Genomic DNA, 20,796 nt, shown 5'->3' with positions numbered 1-20,796 from the left:
ACAGAACTTGCTGGATTTCTGCCACCGACAGTCGAGGGTCGAGTGGAACATAAAGTGCAGATGTGACCCTTGACAAAGTTTCCCTCTGTGCACAGCGATGACATCATCTTTCAGATGTTTTCGTGCACTTGCTTAATCTTCCCTTGTTAGTTTTACCATGCAGCCTGTGAATTACCTCAAAAGGAGAAAGAAAGGAATTGAAATGGAGACTTGTGTGATCTCTGTTCATTTGATTTTGTATTTATGGGATATATGCAGTTGGAAAAGTTAAAACTGTAAACCTTGATTACTCATTGGAGAAGCCAGAAGACTAATTGAGTTTAGAATGAAATAACTTGCCAAATGTGTATAATGGTCTTTTCATGTATTGTAGTAATGTGTGGTATTTTGCTGGTATTTATCTGCCAATGTAAAAGGGATGGTAAATGGACTGTATTTAAATAGAGCCTTTCCAGTCTTATTGACCACTCAAAGCACTTTATAGTACAAGTCACAGTCACGCAGCATTTCACAACGCTTTTTCTATACAATTGCACACAATGCAGCATGGGTACCGTCGGGGGGCAATATTGAGCATGCAACGACCTTCTGGTTACTGAACGGCTCAGTCTGCCTGCTGAGCCACAGATGCCATAAACAATGTAATGTTTGTCATGTGTGGTGTTTTTTATTTCTCTTGAAATATAAAATCGGATTGAAGTATTAAAGTAAAGAAATCAATTGAAATTTAAAACATGCTTTACGGTATTATCCAACCTTCATTTTTCTTCCGTGTGTTTCAAAAGACTCTGTAGGTCAGGTGGTGGTGGATGGAAATCTTTGCAAACACTTCAGCTCCACGTCCAAGTTGCACATGTCTGCATCACCTCCTGTATCATCATCCTAAATCTCTTTTGTCCCCCCCCCCCCCACGTCTCCTGCCATATCCCTCGCTTTAATTATCTCCTTTTTCAATCCCAGCATCTTCAGGTCTCATCAATGCTGCTTAATTTCCATCAATACCACTGCAGCCTAAGCTCTCCACACCTGTCCAGTCACCATGGCAACCTCACCTCTGACAACAAAGAGCTCTGTAAGACATGGCATGCTATATTCCCCTTGATTAGATATTGATTAAGCTTTTGTAATACATAATAGGATCAAAGGGATTGTGCAGCTTTGCTTACCCAGGTTTTCTTCACACTTTCATTTTGTTATAATCTTTTGTTATTTTGGAGTCTGCATGTTAAGAGGGATTGAATCGAAATTTGCCACCCTTTGTCGGAGCCATTCTGAGGCTCCTTTGGGGGCTTGTAGATGCACAAAGACCTTTTTTGTAATAATTACAAGTGGAGAAGACAAAGCATATAGCCTCTTCTATGCAAATCTACAATTTAGAGAGTGTTGACAGCAGCTCAGTTTTCTGAGTGGCGTAGCTTATGCTTAGTGTTTGCGACATGCTTCCCATTACAGGACATGCTAATAGGCCCGCTGGAGTGTGCAGAGGCGACCAAACCCTTGAGTGTCCCTAATGGATGCATTGATAGATTAATGGACGATAAAGTAAAATGCTAAATGTGTGGTAAGTGACAAGTGATGAGTCAATATAGTAAATATTTGTGTAGGGCATAGTTAAGAAGTTGAAGGCCATTATTCACGATTACATACTGACAAGTCCTTCCTTGGTATAATAAGGTACAGGGCATGAATTTAAAAGCTTATGAAAGTAATAAGCTGAAATGCGTTTCTGTCAGTTATATATTAGTTGCAAAAGAATCAGGAAGACATTATACAATTATTTCACTTCATCATAACCCATTAAATTGGCATTTTCAGTTAAATATTCCATGTGAGGAATAGAAGTAAATATTATGAACTATTAATAGTGATCATGTTTTTTTTTACTTTGCATATGTACAGTTTTAAAATGTTATTACATTTCATAATTTAGACCGTAAAATATGTAGTGACAAAAGAGAAGTGCTTTAAGAAAAGAAAGAACAAATATTATTTTTTGATACAGCCAGTTCACACACTGCCCTTCCAACAGGTGCATTTGTTGATGTGAATGATGTGATGCTAAAAGACACTTACTTGAAGACACTAGTAGTGTTAAGTCTTTTTCTTTTTTTTTTAACCTTTTTTTTTTCTTTTCCCGTGTGTGTCTGTGTGTCAGATGCCGTATTTGAGCTATCCAGCCACCCCATCCCAATCAGCACCACCACTAAAGTAAATACACACAAGAAACACTGCAGCCAGACATGGAGAGGGTTGTGTTTGTCAAATTTACACTGAAGATTTAGAGGGTTACAAGACTGAGAGAAGCGAGAAAACCGATTTTTCCTCACCCACATTTAAGAGAGAACGGGAGCCAGAATTGAGGATAAACCCGTAAAGAAACATGTTTGGAACAATCTGACCTTTTTTTTCCTGACAAGTCAAACAAGGATAAAGACAACAAAATGTAATAACTTTCCTCTATCCAATCCATACTTCATGATTATCCCTCACTCCAAAACATTGGAAAAATGGAACTGTCAAAAGAGTCTTGTTGTTCCATTTTCTTTCTCCTGGCCCCCCTCCTGGAGACAAACAAACAAACCCCTGTTAGCACATTTCATCAGCTTTAGGGGTTACAGAACAGATTGAGTATCGACAACGGTGGCTGTCGAGGCTTATGGCTCAAAGGCAACAGTAGAGGAAAATCTCAGGGGTAGGAGATGCAATCGAAAGGACCAAAATAATTCAGCAGGACTCACTCGAGGAACAATCCAGTTTGTCATGTGGAATCATGGAGTGTCTGCCGCACAATGAGAAAGGGCCCCCGGAGACCCTGCACGGGAGTCAACATGTGAATAGCCAAGAGTTAGTGCCCCAACTGGCCACTCTTTCCCTTTTTATCACCTGCAAATTTAGCAACCATAAATCTGTTTCCACACCAATTCTGCTACATAGATGTACCGGAGAGGCCCATAAACAAGAAATGATGTTTGGTGTCTTGGGGAGGTTTTGTCATTGATGGTCTCGGGGGTGTCATGCACTATTCTCGGAACAATTACTGCCAGCGAGTTTTGATGTGTTCCTTCTGCTGTGATGGGCAGTTGCAGTTACTGGGGATTGTTGTAACCGCGTTGATTTGCAAAGAAAAAAGGTAAATTATTTCTAATATTGTACCAAGGCGGCTTGGGTTAGTTGCGGACTTGTTAATATTGTACGGACTTGTAGGCTTTAGGGGCGTCTGGTGACTGTTGAGGGTTAATGAGGGAGGGGGATACTCCGGGGGCCATAAAAAGGACACTGACCACAGGCTTCAATGTGACCTGACCCTTCTTACCGTAACATCTCTGTCAATAAAACGCAGCGTGAGGAAAACCTCTGATTAATCGATTGACGTCCTGCTTCTTATTCACAGATGATAACCAGCAGCACCCATTGCACCTGATTTTGTTTCCACTGTAACACCTCCGCAAGACAAGAGCTGAATATTCATTTCCCTTTAATCAATTCACAATTTATTCCCCTCCCTCTTCCAATCTCCCTTCCATTTATTATGCATTATTCGCCCTTTTTAAACGATTTTCTACTAACCGTCTCATCTAATTTGGTATTCGGATATGGTTAGCGCTGTTAGCTCAATTAATACAATGACAAGTCCTAAATGCATTCTCTCCACAAACCGAGTGACAGAGGACACTGAACATTTCACATCTTTGCAAACAGGGTCATGCGTGCACACCAAAGATAGACCCAAACCTTTTGGATTTATTTAATGAGGACAGATAAAAAAAGACAAAGCAGGCTCAATCTTCTACAGGACTGTGCTTTATTTTAGTCTAAGCAGAATATAATGAACTAGAGAACTACAGAGTTCAGGAGCACTAAAGGAGATATCACTCCGAATCAGGGAAACGGACCCGAGCCAACGTTAATTCAAATTACATCTCTGTTTCAGATAAAAAGAAAACAGAAACCCAGTTTGTTTAATTCAAAGATATGATTATTCCGTTCCTTGTGAATATGAATACCTAAATATCATATGATAAATGGATTGTGCATGAGAACAAATGAAGAGGATGATAAAGTGAAGCTGGGAATGTAATGATTCATGATACAAAGATCATGGATGCAAAATTACTTATGGCTAAATGTGAATTCTTTAAAGGCTCTCATTGAATGCTTGATTGGAGCAAACTACTCAGTTGAGTTTGTTTACATTTTGGTCCTTATAACCAATGAAAAATGGAGGTGCATAACCACATCCTCATTCATGTCAAAATGGGTTTGAGGCAAAACTGACTCTGGTGAGGTGTTTTTTGTCTTTGCAACAGATTTTTGACTTTTGAAGATAGAGCATTTGGCATCCCCAGAATACAGTGTGTCCGACCACTGTTCACAGGTAGTACTGTCAAAGAGAACAGGCTGGGTTTAAGGCAGAATTCCCTCCTCAGATTAACAAAATCAACCTGACTGGAGCAAAACAAAATGGCGCTGTCACTGTCGGTACAATGTCTTCAGTGGATGAAGTCACATTAGATCATAACAAACTGAGAAAGAAACCATAGAACCAAAACAGAGATATGTCAATGATTACCACCAGCCCTTCAAAAGAAATAAACAAGTAAACAAATGAAAGAAAAGCAGTTACATTAAGAGAGGTTCATTACAGGAATCCATTCATGGCTTACAGACAATGGGATATGACAGCATAAGTCTTCCAACCTGGCTGAAAAAGTTATTTTCAAGTTTGTTTTTTTTCATCATTTTTTGTATTTTTCTCAAAACAATAAAAGGCCTCAGATGAGATTCTTTTTGAACATGCAATGCTGATTCATTTGAACACAGTTGTGCAATGGACTCATTTTTTCTGAATCCACATGACCAGTACCATCAATCATTCTTTTACAGTGCAGATTGTTAATTCTTGTATTGATTTTAAGAGCTTTCTGTGGCAAAATCCCTTTGAACTTACTCCTCCTGGGATTTCATACATGGATTGTGCAACCCCCCAAAAAAACAAAAAGATCAAAGCATATCCGAATAAACCTCATGACAATGGGCCTTTCCCAGCTTCAGCCGATAATAACAAAATAAAAGATAGAAACTGAAGAACGATTTACCAACATGAGTATAAAATCCCATTTTTGAACATCAGTGCTTCACTGTACAAGAAATAAAATCACTTTATCTTCTTTTTGATAAATTATTTCATAGGTTCATTTTCTTAGTTTCACTGAAATATATTAACTATTATTTTAACTTTTTTTTTAAATGTTTGAACATGATCTATTTTACGGCCTATAAAGAAGGTTGAACAGAATTGAAAAATAAGCTATATTGTATGTACAGAAGTAACTGTATGGTCAGAAGAGCAGTGGCAGATTGGGTCAAGCAGGCAGGGGGTTGTTCTGCTGGGTTCTCCAGTAACCGCTGTCATTGTTTGTCCCTTTCTTTCAATCTCGGCCGAACCATGTATATGTAATTCCAACCATGTGAATGAAACATTTTTTTTTTTTTTACCCCAAAAAATGGTTTATGTACATGTTGAACAAAGTGTTACCTGGAGTTTAATTTTGTAAAATGATCTTCTTTAAAGCCTTAAAGCCAAAATATTCACTCCCAAAGAATGTGGAAAAAGTGTGGTGTTTTTTTTTTTTCTTATGTTTTTTTTCTTTTGCTGCACTGTTGAGCAGTAAGCATGCAGATGGATGAACTCTACTGTCACTGTCATATCTGTTCATCAGCCCCAATTGGACTAATCCAATTACAGCACAGGCGATCCTTCTTCTGTCAGAAAAATCAAGACATGTCGGCGTACACAGAATCTTAATTAACGGATCACTTTGGGGGCCGTGGCTTAGGTTTGACACTAAGTCAAATGCTGTCTAAGCCATGGTCTGACGCTTAAGGTTGTAGGATGCATGTTCACAGCCCAAACTTAAGGGGCTTAAAAGGACTAAAACTCTCCCTGCACTGCTGTGGATACATTATATAGTGACATCATTGTCCCACAGAGTTGGGCTTCTCAACACAAGCTGCTATACAACCGCCCTCTGTTTTTGTATTTTATAGGCTATTTACATTAAGGAATAAAAAAAGTATTTGTCTTCATCACTCTCAGCCACATTGTTAAATTTCACGCCTCCAGGGATTAACTGCATTTTTTAGATGGACGATGGCATTTTTTGTTTCTTTCATTGTTAATGTGTTTGTTTGTTAGTCTTGGAATTGGATGACGACACTGTAAATCTAAAGCAGGTGTTTCATCAGCCCTTCTGTTGGCTCAGCACTCCCCGCGACTGGATGCCATCTCACCGCTCCTGCTGACCATGTTAGTGATTCACATCGATGTCCCTTAGAATCCGGGGTAACGCAAGGCTCTGAACCTCTCCACTAATCGTGACATCATGGAGCCTGATGCCCTGAGTATTGGGAATGATTATGTGGAGTTTCAGTTTAGCACACAGCACCCCAACCACCCACTGCCTATTTCCACCTCCACCTTTTTCCATACAAAATCCCCTTTCTACAGCGAAACCTTTTTTTTTGCGCTTAAGTGTGATGAAGGAAAAGCTCTCTCCCAAAGCAGCTATTAAATGAGAGGCATTAATTTCTTCGCTCCTGTCCAACAGGTTCCTTTAATTATCTCTCCACTTTCAGTCAATTACATTTCACTTCCTTTCCTTGACAATCACTGCTATTTTAGGGTGAGTGTTATGCACCCAGGGGGTTAGAGATTCGTAGACATGCTCTAGTGGTTCTCCCCTTGGCCCTGCCATTGGCTGGGCCTTTTCCTCTCGAGGACTAATCTTTTAAGCAACGTATATACCCATAGTATACCCATATCCTTATACTGTGTATAGACCACCCGATTTTTAATTCAATGATACAAGGTCAGAGTGGGAGATGGATCAGTTGCAGAGGAGCAAATGGTTGGAATGATTATTGAATAAGAACTCGCTGTGCTTCTGTATATCTTCCACTGCGTTCAGGCATATTCTCACAGTTAATTAGATTCATATTAATTTCCTTGGGGTAAAATGCCAAGTTACATTTTCTCTTTGTAAATTTGAGGGCAAATGCCAAATAGCAGTTTGGCAACAGCTCGTGAGTTCCTGCTGGGCTGACAGTTGTCATTGCTCTTAGAGGTGACACAGCCTGGACTAGAAACCAGACCAGACTGGAGCAGGATAGGCAGAGACTTGATAAAGGAGGGAACAAGAAGATCTTAAAAATACTTTTTCCCCTTGTTTTGGTACTTCTGCAGCCTATTTCACTGCTATCTTTTTTTAAAAATGTGTCACCTCAATAACATCGTCCCTGGGGTGTAAAAGTAATAAGAGCACCCTTGTTAAAAGGGTTGAGATGCTGATTTCACATCGCCTGATTTAGCCCTGGCATAGCAAAGATGCTACACGAACACTGCGCTGTTATCCAAGCGGACAGAAGGACGGGCTTGGCTGGATTTTGGCTCACTGGGAACTCAACATGCCATTAGCAGTGGGAACTAATACAGCATGTGGTATAAGACGAATAAGAGTGGAGCAGGCATGCAGGGTTCATGTTTGGCCTGACGGAGCCTCACTCGCAGAACGCACTCTAAAGCCGGCTATGGCAAGCGTGGGGAAACTTGTGGAACATTAGATTTGCCATTGAATCGTTGGGCTTCACATGAATAATGAGCACAAACATCCTGCAGAACATGGTTTTGTTTTGACCTACTTCACATTAATTCATGAAGCTTCCTGCAACGTAAGTCGTATTGAGGGCTGAGGAAGGAGGGCTGGGATTTACCTAACATGTACTTGAGGGCATATTCTTTTTTTAAAGCTAGCATTTTGATGGGCATCATTTTCAATCTGAAGAACCACTGTGCTTCAAAATGATGCTTCGCTGGTGAGCAAGAGGAGAGCAAGCTATTTTGTAAAACATGGCAGCCTCAGTGGCGACTGTTGAGACACAATTATGAGCCGAAAGAGGAAGCACAATAACATAGGCCTCACAGCAGCTGCTTCCACAGAATTGAGGATTTCCAGTTAAAGTGAAAGTTGGTTTTGACCTAATTTATGTTGGGGCCAAAGAAAAAAATTAAATTGTTGTACATTTTGCCATCCACCTTTCTCTTCTAATTTCTAGTAAAGTAAATCTACTGATAATATCAGCACCTTGCTATGATATGTAAAGTTTTATCCCACATCCTCCTTTTCGGGTAAATTTTGCAGCGTAATTGGTGCCAGGTCAGCTGTCAGCAGCCTTGCCAGCGAGTAGGCACAAACATAATTCTCTCTAATCTTCCTTCTGTCATCCATGTGCATGCAGGGGACCATTTCTCCCGTCATTTGGTCCAAGTGATTATCCCGGTGATTTTTCACTTGGTTGCTGCTAATGTATAGAGGTTGGTGATTATAGTGTGATTAGAAGGAAAGGTGAAATAGCATGTCTAATACGGTGCACAAGCTAATTGAAGGGTAGTGAGCGACGACATTAGCCAGGTTCGGAAAATGCTGTTTCAAGGTGTGAGCCTGCTGAACGTTGGGCTGAGATCTGAAAAGGCATGGCTGATCTTAGGAGGGGGGCACATGGAGTGGGTCCAAATCAAGACCTTCTGCTCATTTAACCCATTAAGACCTAAGGTGCCAAGTAGAAAAGCAGCCTAAAACCTGATGGTTTCCTGAAGAGCTGACAGAATTGCCAATTTTTTACAAAAATGTTAATTATCTCAGCCTCTGAAGCAAATAAGAGACATGAAATGAAAAACATTTTTTTGCTAGTTTAAACTTTTGGCTAGTTTAAACTTTTGGCTTTCATTTTAGAGGATTTAAATTATGCCATTTCCAATAATCTTTGTGAACATAAAAAAAAAATGCCGGGTCTTCCTTGTCTAACTTTGTCAGTGGGTCAGGAGACACATCATATATTAATTGTCCGGCTCTGAAGGAAATGGCACACAAACGTTCCATCTGGTCTTAAAGGTAAATACATGTATCTGGTCTTAATGGGTGAAAGAGTCAAATTTGATCCATTCCCCATTTAGTGATTTGGATCAGGTTTGAACAGAGCAAGAGGGAATGCAAGATATGTTTCTAGGAATGAAACATAAGGTACCAAACTACAGCCTCTAACTTTATCGATTAAATCACTGGGAATCCCCCTCCAAGCACCGGTTTAAAGGATCTCAATGTGGTTGTTGACTTCCTTTGTTCACTTCCCTCCTGGCCTCTCAACGCCCAGTGGTCAGTGCTCAAAGGACTGGTGTCGGGATGTGAGCAGGTGTTCGATGGAGAAAATTGGGACGTGTTAAACAGCATCGCTCCTCCCTCTAGCCTCATTTCAAACATATTGATCTGCTTTAAGAGAAAGTTCCTGCATCCAGAGCTTTGAAACAGTGTAAATAAAGGCTACGGGACTCTAAATCAAGACATGACACTGCTGGAGTGCTTTATTTCTCTCCTGCCTGGCGTCAGTGTCAGAGAGGCTAGAGGCGAGCTGAGTGATGGTGAAGAACGACGGTTAGATCTAATTTAGATGTAGTCCGTATACTTTTTTTTTTTCTTTTGTAGGTTGTGTATGAGGAAAGCAGGTGAGGGAACAAAGTGGAATTTACATTATATTTGACAGAGCTAAATGAACTGTAAAAGCCTGCACTCCTTTGCCATCAATACAGTAAATTGAGTTTGTCTTCAGAGAAATGTTTGTTTGGATCTGCCAAAGACACAAGGTTGAGTTTTTCTCAGTCTGGGGTTCTGTAGCAGCTCCAGTGGACACATATCCTTGACATGTCACTTATATAATCCTGGTTGTTTACAGTTGGGGTATGCTATTTATTCCAATGCCATAAGGGCCAATTGTATACTGGAGTTCATTCTGCTGGCAGTTTCAGTAGCTGTCGCCTCATTCCTCATCCTTCTTTTCGCTCCCCTCATGACTATCCATTTGTCCATCTCTCTTAATAGAACCATCTCCTTTTTAACAATCTGTGGCTTCATAATTCACACTTCATGTTGCAATACAAAAGGTCAAGAAAAAAACAAAAAAAACAACAAAAGTCACCCCATGTCCATTTTGCTTGGTCTTTGCAGTGGATTGTCGCTTGAACACAAAGGCCAGTGAGAAGCCTGAAACGTCTGCACCCTGTCCAGCACAGACATAAGTTCACTCTTTTTTTTCTTTGTCTCTTGTCATTCTTTTTTTCTTCTTCCGGAACAGTCTGTTCATAGCTGTCAGAGAGTGCAGTGACTTGTACATCATGATGAGCGAAATATCCAGTGGCTGAAACCTTAACATCCAAGAGATAGAGACTCGTTGCCTACGTGGGGCGGGGGGGCAGATGAATGTTTCCTTTTTTCCCCCTCCGTTTACCTTCCTTTTCATTACAACTTCAAGTATTTTTTCAAACAACAGCAAAAGTTAGCAAATCTACATTTTTTTCTAGACTACTTTACTATTCTACAACCTGGTGCTAAATCAGCATCCAGAGCAAAAGATCAGCCCCTATACTACGATTCCATGTCTTTTTTTTTATACATTATTTCCATTTTCTTTTTATTCGTACTTACAGTAGGCCACTGGATATTGATTTAATGATTTTTTTTACTACGAGTAAGTTGTAATACTTGCAGCTACAAGGTATGAGTTTTTAAATATATATTTATATATTTATATATTTATATTCTTTTAAAAAGCATTTAGTCCTTTGGTCCCTATTTCCTAAGGAATGATGCATGTAAATTATCCTGGATTCTCCTCTTCTTCTTCTTCATCATCATCATCATCTTCTTCTTCTTCATCATCATCTTCTTCTTTTCTTCTTCAATCCAGAGCTTGCCCTGTCACAGAGCACAACACCTGTGTAGGCACAAAAACCAAAATGGCAGCAGGCTGGTGTGTGTGTTTGTGTGTACGTTTGTGTGTGTGTTTGCTTCAGTACTTGAGTTGGCATTTGCACGTATTTATACATGTACAAAGTAGATATTTTTTTGTCATTTTTCATTTTTTTCAGGTGTATAGCATCTTTAGATGTGTATGTTTGGTTTGTTATCTGTACTCGTGTGTGTTTATCTATATCCTCTGTCAGTATGCATGCTTTGAGCATAATGAGTCTATAAAGGTATTTTTTCCCCATCATGTCTAAAAAACAGCAGCAAAAAGTTGGTCTCTGCAAAAAATCTTCTTCCACAGACGCCAAAGCAAAACAGGGAAAAAGGAGGCATTTGCGAAGAAAGAAAAAAGTAAAATAAAAAAAGAGAAAAAAATACAACTCTGGGATCCTTTTCTCAGTCACCCAATCTTTCAGTGGGTTTTCCAGCAGGATCAAGGGACCACCCTTCCTTCATGATATGTAGCAGAGCAAGAAGTCTTTGTACTTTTTACTGCACTTGTGGAAATAAGGTGTTGTGGCCCTTCATCCTGTGACATTGAAAGAGAGAGAGAGAGAGAGGTAAAGGGAGAGAAAAGAGAGAGAGAGGGGGGAGAATAAAGAGAGTGGATTCAGAGAGGCTGTGGCAAACATGCTTGGGGTTGCTGGCTCCTGGTTATCACACAGACTGACAGGCACAGCTAACAGCATGAGAAACAGACGGAGAGGAGTTGGGAGAAAAAAAGAGGAGTATGTCAATCAAAACCAGAAATAAGTGGGCAAGAGGTGGGGTGGGAGATTTGTGTTTTAACCATATGGAACAGACATCTACACAGTGACAGCACTAATCCAACGAAGGCCTAATTTAAACGGACTCCATCTTCCTGCATGAGAAAAAAAATTGTTGCCCGAGATGTTGCTATCATTCATCTTATTGGTAATTCATTTCAAAGCAAAAAAAGAACAAGGAAACAGGACAAGGGCATGTTGAAAAGTTAAAAGTGTGTAATGATTAAAACGAGGAACTGATGGTTATCCAAAAAAAAAAACATATTTCAAGAAATGGCCTTAATATAAGATCCAATGAAAAACCCAACCTATCTCCCCTTGTGTTGTGCTGACTTGATATGCTGCACCGTTACTTAATGCGTCTGTGCCGCTGAGGTATAAAAGATCTAGTTTACAGGCTATCATCCCTAATATGTTGTGTGCTATGATGTGAGTGAAGAAAGGCTATGAAATCACAGCAAATCACTCTGTGGAAGTGAACATGAAAGGCTCCGACTTTGTTACCGGAACACTCGCCCTGATGCTCTTTGTTCTACCTTCCATCTTTGTAAATGAGCTTGTGACCATTTCATAATAGATCTGCCTTTCAGATGTGGGGAGCACACTGATTCTAACTTTTTTTCCACAAATTTGGGCCAAAGTGAGCCTGGTCATTAGCAGCATGAAGCAATAAGAGTCGCTATCACAAATTCCCTCTTTTATAAGCCACTCTCGACGCTGGCTGTACATCTACTGCAGAGCTAAAGAATCACACAGTGGCTTTAAAATAGATATTTCTTCCCCCTACGAAGTAAACAGCTTTTTTGTAAACATCACAACTACTTCACCCTGCAACTTTGTCAGATAGTAAAGAATTTATTTTTCCACAAGATTTTTGTTCCAGCGTTGTGCCCTGCCCCTCCCACCACACCACCACCTTCTTAGATGACTCCATAAAAGACACCTGGCAGTTAAGAGGCACAGTTGTTGCCAGAAAGACCCCATCCCCCGGCTTGCCTCGCTCGACACCCCCCTGAGTTCCTTGAATAGAGTTTGGGAGGGGAGAGTCACCTGCAGGGCTTCAGAAAGAATAGAAGAAACAAAGAGTTAGATGAAAACAACTAACTCTTATCAGGGTTTTGGCCTGGAGGGAGAGAAACAAACCTTTTTCCCTCCGAATCCATTGACTCCTTTTTTTTGGTTTTACAGAGAGAATAACAATTATCTGTAATGCAAACGGCAAAAGTATAACAGCTAATTTATCTTGGCGACATAATCCTACTAAAAAAAGACAAGGATAGGCAGCGGCAAACACTCATCCCAGGCACTTTGCTCTTTTTTTACACCCTGCTTATACACACCTATGTGTACAGTCAGTGTGGCTGTGTGGTGGACGGATTTTAGCCATGTGGGTCTACAGCACTGCCTGCAGCTCTGCTATCACGGTGTAATTGGTTTGCACCCTCATAAATAAATAAATGGGAAGTGATTCTCATGTTAGGCAAACAAAACAATCTTGCAGAAGTACTCCCTGTGCAGATGGAATCCACGGAGAAGTTTAGTGTCAACATTTGCCTGTGCTCTCTGCGTGAACAGTGGAGATTTAATTGGCTACACAAACATAGGGTCATGTTGGCCACCTCTCAACTAAACAGCTGTCCATTGGATGGGGGGGGGGGAGAAACAATTCCTCTGACTTTACTAAAGTAAAAAATAAAATCATAGTTTATTTGGGAAAAAACACTTGATGTGAATGTGAAGGAAATAGAGAAATAGAGAAAACAGTACATCCATACACATGAACCCCACAGGAAAAAGTAAAACGTCACAAGGGCACACGGTACAATAGCACAAAGGGTTAAAGGCCACTTCCAGTTATGATCAACCAACCAGTTATAGCAGCACGTGAGTTACATTATGTACAACAGGTACCAGCCAAGAAAGGCATCAGTTTACTGCACTCCACAAACTGCCAATATACAATATACAGTATATATAAATATATATATATATATATGAAAGGAGGGCAGAGTATAAAGAGATAGAGTTTAGAGATATCAATCAACGCCACGTCATGCAACGCAGTCACAGTCCCACCACATGACGTCATCCAAAAGAAAATGACACCATGGGTTCAACTTACAGCTGTGGGAACTTGGCCCCATGACAGGTGTAGGGGAGGGGTGTGGCTTTATAGCGGAGAAAGGCCACGTCACACTGTGATTGGCCGTGTCAGGTTGCCAGGTTGGTGGGGGTGCAAAAGAAGGAAAGAAACAGTGGGATTTTCTCCTTTCCTCAGGTTCAGAATTCAAAGCACCCCTCTGCATATTTGTTCCACACTCTCACTTATTCGGCCTGACAAATCAAATGAGGTTATTATGGTCATTACTAAAAAAACGTAAAGAAAAAACGAATTGACAAGCAAAACAGAAATAAGAGAACAAATAATCTTCAACACAGCACGAAAAAAGGGCCTGTGCCTCAGTGAGGTGGTGAAATATTTTCAGGCTGACAAAATGTGCAGGTTAAAAGGTTGAATTGATGTTTTTTTAAATATATATTCACAAAGATAACCCTTAAGGCAGAAATGCATATTTCAGAAACTTGTCCTGTCTACAGTAATTGGATTTCCATTGCATTGTTTGCTATGAGGGTGGCCGTACAGTGAGTGCTTCAGCTTTTTGCATTAAGTTTATCTTTAAGACACAGAACGCAATTTCAGAGTAGCAGGGCTCCGGAGACCAGCAGAGGAGAATGCTGTCTGATGGTGTTTTTAATTCAACTTCAAAGTGAAATTGTCAGTATTAGAGTGGAAAAGGGTCCTCTGAAGTTATCTACATGTTGAAGTTTTTTACCTGAGGAACACACACACACACACACACACACACACACACACACACACACACACACACACACACACACACACACACACACACACACACACACACACACACACACACACACACAATCATCCTTCCTGTTTCATCAAAGTTTACAATGTAGTAGAAAGAAGAAAATTAAGGTTACACCTGAACTTTACGTATTTCACTCAGCTGCCCAGGAGGTTCAATTCACTGTCTGCCACAAATGCAAGGCAATAAACGAAAAGAGAAAAAAATCTTTAAAGTTGAGTGGTCAAGTCTTTGAAATACTCCTTCTTCCCCCCTGATTTCGAGGAATCTACAAAACCTAAAGCTGTGATACAGATTTGGCTTCAGAAGCCCCCGCCGGTAGCGTATTGTTTTCATGGGATTGCTCCTGGTTTTGGTCTATTGGTTTTCTTTAACTCAACAACAGAAATGTGTACTAACAGAGGAAAAAAGATGGATTAGATCATCCTGATCGAAGGAAGATGGAAAAACACGCACATGCACACACACACACACACACACACACACACACACACACACACACACACACACACACACACCTCCTGATAGTGACAGAATGTTATTTTCTGAAATGTGTGCATACGCTGAGACATTCTGAGTACATCTCAATGACTGTCCTGTCATTCAGGACTGCTGCAGGATATTTTCCATTTGTCCCTCATTGATGTGCATCTTCTCCGGGTGTCTGCTTTGAAAGCTTCTCTTCAATTAGCAGGACAGAGCTCTATTCAAAAGCTATCAGGCGAGGGGATAAAGGCTGCATCTATCATTTATACTCCACACTACCTTCCATTAATGCCATCTTGTGGCTTTTAAAGAGTCAAATCTAAAACAAACAAATGGTATTATGATGCTTTTATTTATAGAGAAATATAATCCAGGCTTATGTTATTGTAATGAAAAGTTGTCTAGCCAATTGGGCGAAGAGAGCATGCATCTATATTATTTTTTGCGCTGGCAGCTGCACTTTGTGACAGATGGGCGATGATTCTTTCAATCAAGGCTGACACTGTGAAATTAGTCTTTATTGAGGGATGGTGCTACTTTAGGTAAACCATCTTTTTTATAATTTTTGCATGATAGCTCTAACTTTCTGCTGAATACTGAAGACATAATGAATACAGAATATACTTTTCATCAAAAGTAAAGGTAACCAAGCATTTGTTCGATCTCTGAAAAAAAGAGCTCATGTTTGCTCTTATTGTTGAGTCATTAACATCAGTCCCATTAAAAAGGCAGAAAATAAACAAGCTACATAAATACATGATTAAGCTTGATTTCAATAGGTTATTTTTTAATACATTTTATTGTGAAATGTTCAGTATTATATTGAGACTTTCGTCCTAAACATGGCATTAAATTAACATTATTATATAGTTTTGAACACTTGCTCCCAGTTTTGTATTGGCATTTTGAAATATATGACCATGTCAGTTTGTGTACTTACACATTAACTATTACACATATATCATATGTCTTGATTTTAATTGCATTGTACAAAGTACTCTGTGCTGTTTGCTACAAGGCTATGGTTAATTAGAATGAGATATTACGATGTTCTCATGGAAAGACAAGAACAAATGTCAAACAAATGTCCTAATTAGAAAAAAAATGTTCAAGATATTTCTTTGCCGTTTTTTTTATTCGAGAATATTTACAAGCAAATGAAAATGGACTATGATTGTTATAGTTGATGACAGACGAGTGAAGCATCACTTGACCTAACTATTGGAGCCAAAGTTATTATTTAGTGTTTGTAATTTCTATTTAGGTTGCAGATATTTGTTTTATTATAACTTTCAGCTAAGGGGGGGGGGCAAGGAATATGGTTTCGCTTTTCTTTTACACCGTTCCTATTTCTTTGTCGGTTTTTATAAGGTGGGAGTAGAGCTCCAATATTTTGTGTTTACCATCGCGTTTTGCTTTAATTTTCCATATTGATAAAAGCCACAATACGGATCAGTTTTTGAATGCGTCACAGTAGGGAGCCTGCTTAGCATCATCTTTTTCTTTTTTCATGGACAGTAGTTGCTACACCAAACGGTTCTTCGCGGGGCTGGTGCTGTTTTCTATCATTATACAGGCCGCTGCAGTTTACGAGGTGAGTAAGTGCTTTCCATTAAGCGTCTTTTTGTCTGTTTGTCTGTGAGCCCAGCATTTTCTTTCAAACATCCTGCATTGACTTGTCAGGCTCATCACTGCTCTTGTAAAAAGTCTAGATGCTATAAACCTGCTCTGTGTTATCGTGGATCTCCTCCATGAATTTTCCTATAAGCTCATGCTGATACGTTCCCTGGATCGTGCTAAGCAGCTGACAGAACTCTAATGCTGAGCTATTATTCGGGGAGAAATGATTGCTAACTGCTTTTTATGTATTTGTAGCTCAACAACTTGCATCGATTGTTGACGGCAGCCTCGGTAGACGGGTAATCATGCACAGCTGGGTATTGATGATGTCATCAGGCGGCAGTGGAGTATCCTGCAGGTACAGATTAGATTTCTCTCCCCAGAAGAAACAAAAACCATTGACAAATCAGCATTGTCGTTGATTTCTCAGAGAATATTTCATGGATCTTGATGAAAAAAATCTGCCATGTTTAGGGGACTGACATGTACGATTGTGTGCATTTTGGTGCCTATGCCAATAAAAATCTAAATCTAGTGAATTTAAATGTGGTTTCAAGAGGGGACTGTTGGGCCTTGGCCGAAGTATTTGCTCTACTCAGACTTGAAATACTCCTTGTTTGTGGATCAAAGTTAAATCAAACTTTGAGTCCTTGCTCTTTCACATTCACATCTACTGTAGCAACACAACTGTGTTAAACCAGTAGCTACGTAAATAAATCGGACAGTTCGATTTTTAACACTTATTGGATGACGTGACAATTCCTGTTGTGTTATGGCACTGGCTGTTACTGTACCTGGGTATGGACAGCAGGCGAGTCAATAAGGTCGGTTGGCATCCTTTGGCCGCTTTAGCTGCACCTTCAGCCTCTTCATGCCTATCTGAAACCCGTTCATGGCCTGGATTGCGGCTTGAGCACTGGATGGATTATCAAAACTCACAAAGCCTGAGACAAGAACGCAGAATTGCGAAGAGAGAGAGAGAGAGAGAGAGAGAGGTGGGGGCATAGAAAAATGGAAAAAAGGAACCGCACATAAAGGGAGAAGAATGTAGAGAGATGAGAAAGAAACATGAAGAGAAATGGAGGACAGAGATGGTGATAAAAAAAACAATGAGAAATGAAAGAAAGAGGGAAGAAGAAGAAGAAGAAGACCCTTTTTAACTCTCAACAATGATACAACAATAGGTCTTTGTTTTCTCTTTTCTGCAGATTAATTGAAAATATCTGAATTAAAACGATTACATGAAATACAACAATGGCTAATAACACAGATATTAAAAATCAAACAAAGAGGAGCTATTAGAATTCCAACTTGAACAGAGAACAAAAAGAAGAAAAACATGAAAAGGTGTTAAAAGATTAGAGGGAAAAAGGGAGTCTCATGTTGTGTGTGAATTTGTGGAGGAAATCAGAGTCTTTAAATGTTACCTGGCTGCTGAAAGAGTGGCAGGTCTGTGTGTGTGTGTCTGAATGTGTAATGCCATGTGCGCGTGTGTGACTGAGCGTGTATCTGAGTAAAGGGCACGGGGGTCGTGACAAGATGCTAGGAGCAAGGTGTGTAGGACGGAGGTGCCTGCTGCTCTGAGTTATCACCTGGGTGTCGGGGCGGAATGAGCCCACAGCTTTCCACGCCAGGACTCCTTGCCTGCTCTTATCAGACACCTCAGTGATTGACGGCCCAAATTTTCCGCCTGCCAGCTGATTTGATCACACCGCTATGGGTCCAATTTAATTTGGGGGGAGAGGGCAGGCTTTGTCAGTGCGGGTGAGATAAGGTAGCTTCTTTTACAAACCCTTTAAACAAACTGAGCAGGGAAGGGCCTGTCAGTTGGCAGTGATCCCCCCCCATCTCCCAATCTTACAAACATGCACACACGCTCACACTATCCCTGGCTTTAATGAATCTCCATACCTCACATTTACATCCACATGCCAAGACGGTGATAGAAAGCTGGGGGTCAAAGCACAGAAGAAGAAGAGAGGACGCAGGAGAACGCGCTGCAAACTTTAAGCACTGGAATCCGTGTGTATAACAATAAAAGCAGAATGGGATTTTGGAGCAGGTCTCCTCTTTCAGCTGTTTTTCTCGAGAGAAAGTAACCGGCTGATATTTCATGTCTTTGATGCAGCACAGACTTTGAGGAGCTGCAAGACTCAATGCTCCAAACGCTACTAGTGTTTGAGGTATGGCTCTCACCGCAGCCATCCATATCAGCAGAATGTCTGTACACATTCTAATGTTATGCATTTTTAATAGAAAGTAGCAAACATTATTTGGGTGACAGTGGGGAAAATACAAGTTGAGGGCTGAGAAGTAGAGAATGATGCACTACATAAGTCTCACAATGCTGTGCAGAGAAAGAGCTATAATAAATGATTCTATGCACTAATGATGTTTAGTACTATGAAAACCTTTTTCTGTTTTAATGCAGGGTGGCTGTAAAGTAGAGGTGAGGTTTTGGGAAAAAAATAAGTAAATGTGATCCATTGAAGCTTCTTAGAAGTCCGAAATTCTCAAGTAGAGCTCTTGAAAGTAGAATAGTGCTGCAAAATGTTTAGAGTTTTAATTTATTTTTATGCACACACGCATGTGACAGCTATAGTGGCCAGACACATGTTTGTGGTAGTTCCTCAGTCCATACCATTCTTGTGAATATGATATCTAAAGAACAACTTCAGGGAATTTCTGCAAATTTGGTAAAAACCTTCAGTTAAACTCAAGAATTAATTGATTCGATTTTGGTGGTCAAAGGTCACGGCCACTGTGACCTCACGAACCACATTCTTGTATGTCTTGTGAACGTGACATCTCAGAAATGTCAACATTGATTACTTGCAAATTTGGATTTGGGTGTTCAAAGGTAAAAATTGAAGGTCAGTGGGATTATGCTTGTTAACAATGTTATCTTAAGGAAGCATGGCGAGAACCCTTACAATTTGGCACAAATGTTCACTTAAGACTCACGGATAACTGATTAGATTTGGCCTTTTGAACATGTTATTTTGAACATGATATTTCAAGTCTGCCTTTAGGTATATTTCTTCACATTTTGTCCAGTTGTCACTTGGACTCAAAGATCAACTGACAAGATTTCAGTGGTCAAAGGTCACGGTGACCTCAAAAAAGGTCTGCAGACTGAAACTGCGCTGGTTAGCAGAGGCATATAACTGCAGGGCGAAAAGATTCTACTTTATGTGTATAAGTATATAAGTGTTGATACAATTGTCTTTTCCTCTGTGGCTCTTAAAGACTTTAAAAGTATTAAATTCATTCCGAGGATGGTGAATCTTAATAAATGTATGAAATGTGCTGCTGAGACAAACCTTAACAGGCAACTTTCCCCGACTTAAAAGTCAGAAAAAGAAAAAAGGAAAAGAAAAACATCTATGGAAAAAAAAGAACAGCAGAACAAAAGGTAAATCCTGCTTTCAGAAGCCCTTCAGGTAAATTGCAGCACTTTGTGTGTATTTTTTTTCACCGTATCTAAAAAGCAGAGGGTTTTTCTATTTTAGGTGTGTCTTTCTGTTCTCGACAGACCTTTTGAAATCCATTTCAAGCTAAATCCAACTAATTCCTTTTAACAAGGTGAGCTTTGATCACTTTTAAAAGTCAATATTGAGTGACTAAACACTGAGGATTAAGACTAATGTTGTTCCCATAGAGTCCCAGATTAAATTCACACATATAGCTCTTAAACTGTGAACGGTGGATAATGTGAACTTTACATTTCAATGAGTCAATAAAGCACAACACAGGCTAATACCACAGCCTGTTAATGTGTGTGCAGTATTTAATGTTAAAGATAAACACAAAGTTACATCACCCTTGTCCTACATGGGCTTAAAGCAGGTTTCTGTGTCACTTGTCATCTTAATTTATGATAAATTGGTTTGGGTTAAATATTTCAGAAATCCCTAGATCATTCTTCATCTCACCTGCACTATTTAATACCACACTCTTTCACATATTCGTATCAATTTTATCACCTTAGAGAAAAACCTAAACTAAACAGACATCTGTCTTAACTGACACTGATGCCTCCCTGCGGAGAATATTCCAAATCATAGTCCAGATACACATACTTTAGGAATACGCGTCAAGTGCTGCTCCAGTGACCTTTTCATCATAGTGGAATTTCTAAGCTTTTCTGTAAACACTCACTCACTCGAAAAGTGACGT

The 20,796-nt window shown here is 39.9% G+C and overlaps 1 protein-coding gene across 5 annotated transcripts in view; it reads right to left on the bottom strand.

Annotated features, from left to right (window-relative positions):
- Positions 1 to 3,783: 3,783 nt before the first annotated feature.
- celf6 (CUGBP Elav-like family member 6) overlaps positions 3,784 to 20,796 on the bottom strand; it is a 141,080-nt gene continuing 124,067 nt past the window's right edge. For 4 of the 5 annotated variants that reach the window (XM_035161215.2, XM_035161263.2, XM_035161273.2 and 1 more), the window contains 2 exons: positions 17,412 to 17,561; positions 3,784 to 11,382 (listed from right to left, as the gene is read on the bottom strand). In XM_035161215.2, coding sequence (XP_035017106.1) covers positions 17,434 to 17,561 — 128 coding nt within the window. In that variant the 3' untranslated portion in view covers positions 3,784 to 11,382; positions 17,412 to 17,433. Of the gene's footprint in view, positions 11,383 to 13,746; positions 13,817 to 17,411; positions 17,562 to 20,796 lie in introns of those variants that run through there. The other variant, XM_047340850.1, reaches the window with a different exon arrangement.

The sequence above is a fragment of the Hippoglossus stenolepis genome, chromosome 1 (assembly GCF_022539355.2).
Source record: "Hippoglossus stenolepis isolate QCI-W04-F060 chromosome 1, HSTE1.2, whole genome shotgun sequence".
Lineage (NCBI taxonomy): Eukaryota > Metazoa > Chordata > Actinopteri > Pleuronectiformes > Pleuronectidae > Hippoglossus > Hippoglossus stenolepis.
Note: the sequence above shows the minus strand (reverse complement) of the source record. Positions and strands in the feature narration are given on the sequence as shown.